Source organism: Copadichromis virginalis, linkage group LG8 (genome assembly GCF_057382275.1).
Source record: "Copadichromis virginalis isolate Kocher_CV1m ecotype Utaka linkage group LG8, C_Virginalis_male_GT1.1, whole genome shotgun sequence".
NCBI classification, from domain to species: Eukaryota; Metazoa; Chordata; class Actinopteri; order Cichliformes; family Cichlidae; genus Copadichromis; species Copadichromis virginalis.
In genome coordinates, this window is record NC_140625.1 from 20,908,113 (window position 1) to 20,920,385 (window position 12,273).

Below are 12,273 nucleotides of genomic sequence, written 5' to 3' on the forward strand. Positions count from 1 at the left end.
GTTACTGCGTTATATACCAACAATGCTAAGGTGCATATTAGACTTGAAAACCTGCATGTTTGAAGGCACTGCCAGACTAATACAGTAATGGCTCAATTATACTAGACTAAGAACAGAATGGTAATCTCCTTGTGACTAGGAAAAATTAGTGGTTGCCTCGTCATCAAATTGACTTTTTTTTTTGCATTCAGTAATTGATTTCAGGTAGTTTCTGGGAAAGCTGGTTGCCAAGAGGGGTACGCATGCAGCATCCATAGCCTCTGAGTGACCACTTTCAATCATTAGGCGATTTCACAAGTCACTTGGTAGGAGCCAACCTCTCTCCAAAAAACTGCAGTCCGACTGCAATTACGCTCACAAAGATTGGAGAAGTCTTCCAAATGACTGCCATTTATTTATAAACGCAGACATATTGCCAACAAAATGCAGTCAATCTGAGTCAGTTTGCACCTATATTATCACAAATAGATTGCATGCAATTTCTAACTTGACCCCATTCAATCTCAAACTGATCGCAGACTGATAGCAGACTGATTGCTATCAGTCTGCTATGGTTTTATCCCCATCTTGACGCACAAAATTTGCTGAGAAGACAACAACTGACTGACTGTAAGTGGTCCCTGTCTTCAAAGCAATGATGTCAAAAATGACAAGATCGCAAGGTCACTGGTTCTCTGTTAGAACAATATTAATCGTGCTCTAACCACTGTTTTCCTTAGTGGGATATTAGCATTAGCAGATTCACAAACTAATGCTTCTGATATTCTGACTGTTTTTAAATGCAGTTGATTGTTGAATGAAGGAAACCATGAAACAAACAAATCTTTTTTTCCTTGCATCTCACTCACCAAACCTTTTAATCCATTGATGGACCTAAAACGAATCCAATCTCATGTATATAAAATGCTTATGTATAGACGAGGAGACAGTAAAAGCAGGGCAGAAATCTTGTACCTGTTCCATCCAAAGTGTGAAAGAGCGCTGCCACGAGTCCTTCTTCTCTAGATGCAGGTATGTGTTGAAGAGGATGAGGTAAATGTAGCGCTCCAGATACTGCAGGCTTTTCAGGAGAAGCTGCTGACACTCCTTCTCTGTCTTACCACTTTTGATCTAAAGAAAAAAAAAAGAGTAAACAAAAGCATATTAGGGTAAGTGAGCAAAGGACATGACATTTTACCAATGTGGAAGAAACTGTCGTAAACAGCATCCATTTTTAGATTGTATTGTATAATATTGAGCATTCTTGCCATCAAATCTGCCTTGATGGAGGCACAGTGTTCAAATCACTGAAGGAACATCTTTAATGGAAATATTTACAAAATTTTACCGAACTACAGAAGACAATGACAGAAAACATGATAAGAACAGCAGAGTGATTTCTTGTGTAACTTTTTCTGATTCATTATCATCCCTGCTCACAAACTTCAGTTCTGCATAACACACCGTTGTTTAGTCACAAACTCCATCAAGTTATCACTTTCACCGATAGAGTGTATATCCTCTAAACTGCATCGACAGCAGCATAACATTTGTGAAGATTAGTTATCAACAGTTTTCTAATCTTGTTGCAACGGGCACAACATCCCTACACAATAATTTAGTCCAATTTGAACTTTTGCAGTTTTACATTTTAAAAATAAAATAGGTCTCAAATAGTGTCATGCCTAAAATAGCAGATACATGTTGCTAGAAAACTGTCCAAAGGTTTTAAATGCCAGACATTTAATATCTTCAATTCTTTGTGGGTTTCATATAATTTGTTCTGAAAAGTGGCAAGCTGTCATATCACAGTGTTCAGCTTCCCTAATTTAATCACAAATGGAATTAAATGTCAGGTTGCAGCCTGCGGATCACAGGGAAGAGTGGCGTTTCCTCACTCCCACAATTATCAAATCTCAAATGAAGGATTTGTGAGAAAAATACGTGCACAAAATGTAATAGAGGTTAGTGAGTGCAGATTAAGGCTGACATTAATATGAAGGCAAAGCAAAAGCAGATTATCATAATGGATAAGGGGTTCATATCAGTATTCCAAAGGGTAATTTTTAACTTCTAAAATTAACTAAGTAAATTTTAAGCCTTTAGTTAAAGTAACTCTAGTCCTAGAAGTCCAGCTTTGGTGAAGTGTTGACAAATAATACGTCATATATGGCCAAGGCCCGCCTGTTCATGGTTAGGTATTTGCGGATTTGCCTATTCAATTTTTTCTGTGGAACGTAACTCCAAATTATTCACGGAAAATTTGTCTCTTCGCCAATTTTTACATCGTCTTCAAGAAGCCATGAAAATTATACCAGCAGTTTTCAACAGCGATGTACAGGAAGCAGATTTCTAAGGCTTTCTGCCAAAGAAGAAGAAGCAGGACCACAGTCAACTCCTAAAGGTTTTCAGGTTAGCTTCCACCATTATAGGAGTGTTCGTGCATAGCTGTAAGATGTATATTTTTAAGGGTAATGTTGTAAGATGACTTTGAAATTATATTTAAGTGTTTAGAATGATAGTTTAAGATATATTTGGTTTTGAACTGTTAGAATAGGCATTTATAAGCGTTTTCAGAGGGGGTCTCAAGCATTCGCGGATTTCAGCTATCTGCTTGGTAAACAAAGAACCAGCTGTCAAAAATTATAATAGTCGTGTTGAACGATGCACATTTAACCCTCTCCTGCAGTATAAAAAACTTCAGTGGGATACAAATGTCAGGACACAGTACAGATTAACTAACTAGGGTTTGCACTATTAGTTGTGGAGGGGGTTGTTTTCTTCAGCCATTCTTCTAGAGAATTGCTGCTGTGCTTGGGATCACTGTACTGTTGTATGACTCAGTTACATCCAAGTTCCCATCGGACAAATGGCCTCACAGTTGACTCAAGAATATTTTGGTATACAGAAGAGTACTCAATGACTACAAGCTGCCCGAATCTTGTGGCTACAAAACAAGCACAAAATCAACCCTCCATCACTACGCTTGACGTTTGGTATGAGCTAATTGTGCTGATATGCTGTGTTTGGTTTTCACCAAAAATGGTGCTGAGCTAAACACCTCCACTTTGGTCTCATCCGTTCAAAGGACATTTTTGCAGAAATCTTGTGGTTTGTTCCAATACAAACCGAAGAAGTACTGTGCTGGGTTCTGCTTCCTCAAGTGCATTTGATTAGCAAGCACCTGGCTGCTACTTACTTACTGTCTTAATTCCTATGGAAGCAGTAATAGTGTTTTGAGTTTTTCACAGGACTGTGTTAAATTAAAATACCTACTCTCTGTTTACTTCTGGTTTGGGTCATTCACTTTGTCTGTTTGTCAGTAAGATTTTAATGGCAGCAGATTCAAGCTAAGAAGGCTAAAAGCAGCACCAAAAACACTGAGGTGAGTTGACTCATTTGATTTTGTGTTAACATGCAGTATTGTAATTCATATAAACCGTATATGCATATAGAAAAAATATAAACTTCTTGAAGTTAAATTGTGATGAAATGCATCTATCCTGCTCATTCGTGACATCATATACAATGAAACAGACCAAACACCCAAAAATTCAATCTTAAATAGCCTTCAAATACCTTGCAATTAAACAATTTGGGTGACACATAAATTACTTGTGCCTAGACAGCTTCATGCTGTGTGTGATATACTTTCTCAACAGATACAATACCCAATGATGTTTTTCCATTTTTTCTTCCCTTTTATCTGCTGAAGAAACCCATTACCAGTTGGCAGTTGGTAAGTCATCAGGCGAAACTGCTCAAAACATGCAATTATCAACAGGTACAACCTAATTTTCACAATAGCTGTTTACCCCTGTGTTTTATCCAACTCTTCACCTCCACTCTTTTTAAATAACTACAATAGTTACATGGCTATTCTTGTGATAATTACTTTCATAGAGTACACTAGAGTACTTAGCAATCATCTAAAGTATATGATGCTCCCCTGTTGTTATTCAAGAGACAAGAAAACAGTATTTTCACAAATCCAATTCACTGTCTCGAGGAGGGAAAGCCAGGCAAACGTTGGACATAAAATGTATAAAAATGAATGTATTAATTAAATTCTTCTTTTGAAAAAAAAAAATTGGTTTATTATGTTTCTGACTAATCCTCTAAAAACCCTGCAGTAATTATTGAACAAATTAAAATACAAAATATTGGAGTTAAAGATAGACATAAAACAAAGACACCAAACAAAGGCAGACCTCTGTAGCAGATTTTGAGCTATTACATGCAATCTCTTTCAAAGTTTATTATTTGAGTTGTTTTTTCAATTATAGGCTGGGTGAATGCTGAAAGGCTTTCATCAGAGTGCCGAGACAGTGTTAAGGTGCTTTCCCTTTTTGGCTTCTTCCTTCTGATTACTTAGAAGCCTTTAGCACTGCCAGAAAACAAAGTGACAAGGTCTGCCATCCAGGCACATACTGGATTGAATACCATGTCAGTGGGGGTTAAGAGAAAGTAAGTGCTTGGAGAAGTGCAGTATGGTTTAATGATGCTTTTTCGCAGTGGTCTTTGTTTTTGATGAATGAAGCTGAATTAAAAGGTTATCTGTTCCCGGTGTGCAACAAAGGCATTTAGGGAGCTGTACAGAGAATATGAGTAGGTGGGCTAAAACTTTGGGTAATTTGAAATGTGCACACCATAATGCAATCATTCCAGAGCTAAATGACGCAGCAGACAGAAAGGGGGGTGAAAGGGGTTTCCTGTCCATTCCCAAACAGCTGTGGTTGGATCCCGGTTTTCCAAGCATCTGCAGCAGAGTGGTGGAGAAACCAGACCTAGGCAAACAATGGATGTGCTGTCTGTTTATCAACTCCCCCAAAGGAAGGGGAAGAAAGACGAAGAATATGCACACCTAGTTTTTTTCAATATTCCTAAGTTAACACTGACTACAGCCAGAGGGCAGGTGAACGCATGTGAACCTGATTACCCTGTGCACCCTGCACCCCCATGGGGCTTTCAGCATTTCCTTTCTTAGCCTGAAAAACTACAATGCCAAAGCCTGGCACCTACCACTGCAACTGACTCTCTCTCTCTGTGTCTCTCTCCCTCACTCACACATGCAAACACACACACTTACACACACAAGCTCAGTTTGCAAGGATTACATAATTCACACCTCAACAATCTCCTGAGCTCTAATTTGCTGGCTGCCATCTGTCTGTCTGCATCAGCAGTGCCATGTGTGCGGTTCAACGGCCTCTTGAGCACAATCAGAAATTCCATCAGAAGACAATGTTGGAAAGGTTGTGGTAAAGAAAGAGAGCTTTTTTGTGGAAACAAGTCAGTCTTGAAGGTTTTAGATTTGCGTATATAACATTTTTAGCTACTGGGACAATTCTTTAGCATTTTTCTTTTTTTAATCTAAGAACTACTTCTTGCTCGCTTTGTTGAGAAGAAGGTAGTCAGGTTTCTTAAAATTCTCCAGCTATTGCACGTTAAGTAGAAAGATTTCTCCTGAGTTGATGGCATTAGAAAAAAGGGGTGTAACTGAGAATTACATCAAAATCTCTGGTTTTTAAGAACAAAGGGGGTGACTGGTCAGCCCATTTGGACTATCAGAGGTTAAAGCTATAATTCAACCAGCTGCTGAGGTGCAATAATGAATGTCCTGAGTGATCCTCAGCCCTGAATGAGAAGGGAGACTGGCCAAACACATACCATTGTTGAGAGAGTCCAGGAATGCTGGTTGGCTGACTTCTGAGCGAGGACAATGTGAAAGTGGGAAAGCGTTTAAAAAATGTTATTACTGCACAAACACTCACAAGGGAGACACACAGTTAACTGCCTGACTGGAAGTGCCTTATCTAGGTCTTCTCAGCACTAGTATCCCAGATAATAAGAATTTATTGGGTTATGTCATGTTAGATGCATGTACAGCATGTGAAACACACTATATGCATACCCAAATCCACTGTCACCAAAACATACCTGAAAAAAAACAACAACAAAAAACGCATAACACTATGAACCACATAACACTGATCTATGAGTCATTCAAGCATAAAAAGGGCACCAAACTCAATGGATGAACCAGTGTTGTGATAACAGACAACACGCCAAACAACCAATTTTAAATGTTATCGTCAGGCTGTTAGTAGAGCCTGTCAGAAAAACACTTTTCTTTCCATTTCTTTAGTTGTAATTTTGACTTTCAAGGTTATTCAAATTATACAAATTCTGTTTTTGTCTTATATGCTTTATTTCCATGTGTGTTTGCACATATTTCAGTAAATCACTGCACCCGGCTCCTATTACTCTAGCAAAATATAAAGAAATGAGGGCTGCAGTTTTGTGTTACTCTGCAGAAAGTTTAAGTATATCAAAGAAAAGTGTAATATAATAGGAAATTTCCTCAACACTTTTAATAATTGTAATAGCACCCAAAACTTAAAATCTATACCAGAGGACAAAAAATGTCAAATAATAATTACCAACACCACAAGAAAAAATAATAAGACCTGTAATTAAAATCCAAAAGAGAAGCAGATGGGAATACACTATTCAGGATGGAGATGCTGTACGTGGCAAGATGTGGGCACAGTATATTAAAAAAATGACTCAAACATAGCCACAATATTTATCAAAACATCTACTGCAAACCACTATTCAGTAAGTCATTCACCCTGGATGGGTCAGCAGTCTATCACAGGGTTAACAAGGGCTACTACTGCGAGACAGACAACCTCACACTCTCACATCCACTCCTACAAGCAATTCAGAATCACCAATTTACCTAACCAGTGTGTCTTTGAACTGTGGGAAGAAACCTGGGCTCAAGAAGCGAGCATACGCCATAAAAGAACCTTCTCACTATGAGGCCACTCCACCACTGTGCACGCACAAAGTCTCAGCAAAACAACTCCAAACTTCTCAGGTAATCTGACGCACACTCTGCTTCTTAATTAAACATTTGAAGTGGATGCAAATGCACTGTAACCACACCTGCTTAACATTTTTGAGTCAGATGTCTTACATTTCTTCTTTAAGTGGCACATCAATCAATTTAACAATGTGTTGAATTTTAAAGGAGCATTAAGCAGTTCATAAAAGGAATCCCTGTGTTTTACAGCATTTGTGATTTCAGCGTTTTATTCTTTGTCTCTCTTATTAGCTTTATGCTTTAGAAAGATGGTGCGTGCTGTAGGCAGCTTCAGCTCTATGCAGCAATTTCTTTTTGCATTGTCTGAAGTGAAACGTGCACTGATATGTGATTGTGAGTGATTTAATACAACAGCAGACACGTTTTTTCTGTCTCTGTTTTCAATTCTAACACATCAGACGAGGCTCAGACAAAGGTTCACGATAATCCCTGTATAAGCGTCATAGCCTGCAGCTGTAGTTACACCACCAACATGTGAAATATGCTGCCAGACCTGTGCCTATGTGTTGTGTAAATAGAAATACTGTGCCTCATAAGGTTTGGTATAAAAGTGTTCCAGATGTTGAGCAATCCCACGTTCCCGACGAAGGGTCAAATTGTCAATCTGAAAATCTAAACACAACACGAGGCAGCAATGATTGGATCTGTGCTTGCTTAAAGACTAAAATCACAGTGATAATGTGCACCTCCAGTCACACCTACACACAAACACAGGCTGACAGGCAAGTCAATTACTGTGTAGCTAGTGTTATTCATTTATCAAACCACTAACATTTTGCCCGCCAGGGTTTTTCAGGGTGATAGAATTTCTGTCCATCTCTTGCCATGAATCTCTCAGGCAAAAACTCACTGACAGTACTGACACATCACAGGCCAGCGTGCCATACAGTCTCTTAACCCTGACAAAAACATCAAGCAGTTTGAAAATGATTTTTCCCTTTTACTAGAGGATTAGAAAAGCAATTATTGGATATGTCGTCCTGATAGTTGTCTTCAAACGTCCATTTACTGGCCTGAACACACCAAGACGACTGAGCCATCGGCCTCTGTGGGACTGTAGCTAGGATGCTTCATCATCCATAGTTCTTGAAGCGTGACCAACTAATCTAGTCTTACTAGCGGCCATTCTACCAGCGGAGCATGTTAAAGGCAAATGACTTCACACATTGAAGTTGTTCAATATCATACAAACAGTAATAAAAACACCTAATATATTTTAGGGGTTTTGTTTCTAGGTTACAGCTGCTTACAAGTCGTGATGGTAAGGCTGGTTTGTGACGAGTGAAACATTTAAATTTGTGGGTTTTGACCATTTTCAGCAGAAAACAAGCAAAACAAAATATGTACACTGGTATTTTTTAACTTTTAATAAAGCATGACTTATCTAGTTTGGGAGTCCAGTGCTGAAGGTTGACCTGTCTCTTGACTCATATGGGTAAGGACCAAGCTGAGAAGTGCATATTATGGTCTGCCTGTCTGACATATGGTGCCAATTACCAGCTGATGGGGTTGCAGGGGTAAAAAGGCCAATCCATATTGGCCCTCACCACACAAGTTTGCACAAACAGCCATTCATCAGATTCTACAAGAAAAACCTCCCACTCAAATCCTAAGCCAAACTCCAACTTGTCCAAGTGGACAGGCAGCCTACACACGGCTTCTCAACTCAATGCACAGACATCTCAAAGTCAAGCAGGCTGCACATGCTGATTTTAAACCAGAGGCGGACAGCAATTTAACAAAACTGCTTTCCATCCAGGTGAATGTTTTAAAAGATAACTTGAAAGTTGTTGGCACAGCTTACTGAAAATGTATGCTAACAGAAATTAAGACAAAGAAGTCTTATGTTCTTTTTTTATAGTAGAAGTAGAGCCAGGAAATACATAGGAAACAATATGAGGACACGCAACAAAGCTCCAGCTTTCCAGGATTTACACAATGTTGTGGGTATCCAAACCATGTCCTCTAACAATCAGGGCTGCACTAAACTAGGCTCTTTGTTTATACACACAAACAAATGTGGCGTGTGTGTCTGTGTAGATAAGCACACATACACACAAAAGAGACTGCATTAGAAAGTCATCCCCAGTAAGATCTATTGCTCTTGCCTTTTCTCAGATGCCACCATCTAGAATTCACTAGAGGTTGGTTCATAGTCAAACATGAGCACAAAGCATGTTTTTACATCTAATATGTTAGTTATAATGCTCACAAGGCTACAATGAGTAAGGCAGGTTGGTATGTTAGACCTTGATCTAATTAGAATAACAATTAATATGTCCTATAAGATATCTGAGTTGTAACATTGTAACTACTTAACTCTTTGATCTGCTCTAAGCCTATTGGTTGGTTTAGTTTTTATGATATCTTTCATATAACCTTGTGCATTTAGGGATGCTTTTCTGCAGACCTGGGTTGTTATACATTGCTTATTTGAGCTATTGTTACCTTATTATTAACTCAAAGCAGTGTGGCCACTCTCCTCTGACCTCAAGTATCAGCACGACATTATTGGCTGGTCACTGGATGTTTTCTCATATTTTCGGATTATTGTCTGTAAACCTTAGAGATGGTTTCTGAGGGAAAATCCCAGCAGATCAGGCAAGTCTATCTAGCATAAAAAAACATCTCACGTTCAAAATCAACTAAATGACCTTAATTCTAATGTAGCATTTGAACTTCAAAAGGTTGTCATAACTATGTGTACATACCTAAATGCTTTGATTTACTGCCTTGTGATTGGCTGATTAAAAATTCAGCATTAGCAATCAGCTGAAAAGGTGTACTTAACAAAGTGGTCAGTGGGTATATTTTTTTCAAAACCACGCTTATTCATCCTCCAGTAGATGTAAAAATGAGAGAAGTATATGAATGCATTTCTTTTATATTCCTTTAGGCTGCTTGAGCCTCAGAACCTTTTTTTAACTTGCACTTTTTTATGAACACCTGAGCATCCATCCAGAAAGCCTCTGCCAGTTTGGCCATGGCAAAACAATCAAAGCTATACATCATTCGGCCTCCAGTCTCAGGACTGGATCAACATAATATGAAAAACTCCTTTTTAAAACAGAAAAGAACCCATGCCGCAGCCAGAGAGAGGAGGAGACGAAGGTGCCTTTATGTTAATGGTTTCTACAGATTCTAATCCTCCTTTTTTCCCAGTCACTCAGAAGTTAAAAGCAGTTTCAAGCCACATATTGTACAGTACATATATATCGGTATTCAGTCTTTCCATTTAGCCTTTAACAATCCATGAGGATTTTTAATTGTATCACAATACAGATTTTATTTTACTTGACATTTACACTGAACCTATAACAGTTATAGTTAACAATCAAAAGGAATTTAACCCCAAATTACACCTTAAAACAGAATTAATATGATGGAGAACTAAAGAAAAGAATGCAAAATAAACAGGCTTTTGATTAAGCAAGGTCAATCTTTTTGACAATAGAGCAAGCAGAAATACATGATTCGTCTGGGGAGCAGAGATTATAGAAGCCACAGGAGGAGACAGGGCTCATCAGCAGGGCCTACTCAGAGACTGGAATATCTGCCCACAATAACCACACCCATTATGGTACATTCTGTACGTGCACATGCCTGGCAACACAAGTGGTGACTCCCACACTGATCATTTACTGAGCTACCCAATATCTTATGCACGCAAACCCAATAGTGAGGCATTAAGATGCTATGTTGTTGAGCTAGCTAAACAGACATTCAATATTTTCAAACTAATTGGAGTTCTTTTAATCAAATTTGTACTTTTAGTTACTAATGACCTTCTACATTGATGTTAGTCAGCAACAGAAAGCATTTTGATGTAATTGATGTTTGAGGGGGGGTTTTTTTCTCCTTGTTAGGGAGCCACAAAGCTGCTTTAAAGACCACGTTGTTTGCTAACCACACTGCAGAGGGATTAAAACCTCATATTACTATTTAAAATGTGAAAACAGCCACTTTCTTTGGGCCTGAGCACCCTTAAGATGCACAGAGGGACACAGATCAGAAGCCATAATCTGTGACAGTGTCCTGTTTTTCAGGAAGGTCATATTTATTTCAGTTAAACAAGGAACAACCACATATTTTCCCCTCAACACGTCTGAGAGACGTGACTGACAGGTTGCAGTCCAAATAGTGACCTCCCATGTCTTTTTCTTCTCACTATTCCTCAACGTTGATGGAAAAGAATTCATGAGGACTGCACTTACACTAAGCTCCTTAATAATACTGTTGAAACTCGGACGACTACAAGCTACAAAAAATATATATATATACATTTTAGATACTTCCCCTCGTGTGGCTAACTGAAACAGGACAACCAAGTAAATATTATGATATTGCCATCACAACCTTTTTTAAAGGAAATGAAATGTATGCCGCGTAGCTATTAGTTGCTTGTTCTGTCTATTTATATTTTTCTCTTCCTCTTGAAATGATGATCCAGTATAACTCCTGCTTTTATTAAGACTTTCTCTGACAACCCTAAAAGCTGGCAATACTGCAAAGCCCAATATGAGTACATAACTGTTGCAAAGACTCATAATCTGTATTTGTCGGGCTTCTTTTTTTGTTCTTCGTGCAAGGTTACAACCTTATTAGAAGCAAATTTTACTACTGCGGTGTAATGTTTATAGTTCACCAGTGGGGTTAATATCCTATCGCTGAATGCTGAAAAAATCAGGAGCAGGAATTAACATTTGAATGATACGCATCGTTTACAACTCATGCTGATTGTTCACTTTCATTGGACACTACAATGCTAGAATACAATTAACTATGAACCATTGTATGCTATTGTAAAGAAGTCAAAAAAGGAAGCACAGGAGTAACTTTTATTGGCTATTATTATGGCTGGCACACAGGTAATTCACTCACTTTGGAACCTTTTTAAGCAAATCTGACTATTACACTGCAACCACAGGATGTCTGCAGCAGCACTACTTAAACTTACTTTTATGTACGACTGCTACAGGAACAAAGAGCCATTATGAGATCAGAGCAGCCGGGTGTAGCTGGCCAGCATACTAAACAAACCTTTTTAAATTATATGCCTTAAACGTATTTTATGTCCATACCTTAGGAAATGCATCTGAGTTCAATTGCCAGCATGTATAAAATGCTTTTTACTATGAAGATTGTGACGGCTCTGTGGGAGAAGGTATTTAAGTCACTTCAGCAGTGAAATTGCGTTCCCAGTTTGTTCAGTGCCAGTAGCTAGATGGCGCAAATGCCAGAAAGGTGGACTTTTTCCTGATGAAATGATTTGGGACTGAGCTGGAACTCACACAGACCATGACCACAGCTACTGGGAGCATGCTTAAGCACGCTTGCATGGCTTCGGAGGCAGTTATTCCTGGTCTTTTGGCCTGAGGCATCGACAGGTTTAGTGTGTGAGG

General features: G+C 38.6%; 1 protein-coding gene across 4 annotated transcripts in view; it reads right to left on the reverse strand.

Moving 5' to 3' along the window:
- The window catches only part of pald1a (phosphatase domain containing paladin 1a), a 58,351-nt gene that overhangs the window by 13,600 nt on the left and 32,478 nt on the right, over window positions 1–12,273 (reverse strand). For all 4 annotated transcript variants that reach the window (XM_085466467.1, XM_085466468.1, XM_085466466.1 and 1 more), the window contains exon 19: window positions 955–1,110. In XM_085466467.1, coding sequence (XP_085322593.1) covers window positions 955–1,110 — 156 coding nt within the window. The remainder of the gene's footprint in view (window positions 1–954; window positions 1,111–12,273) is intronic.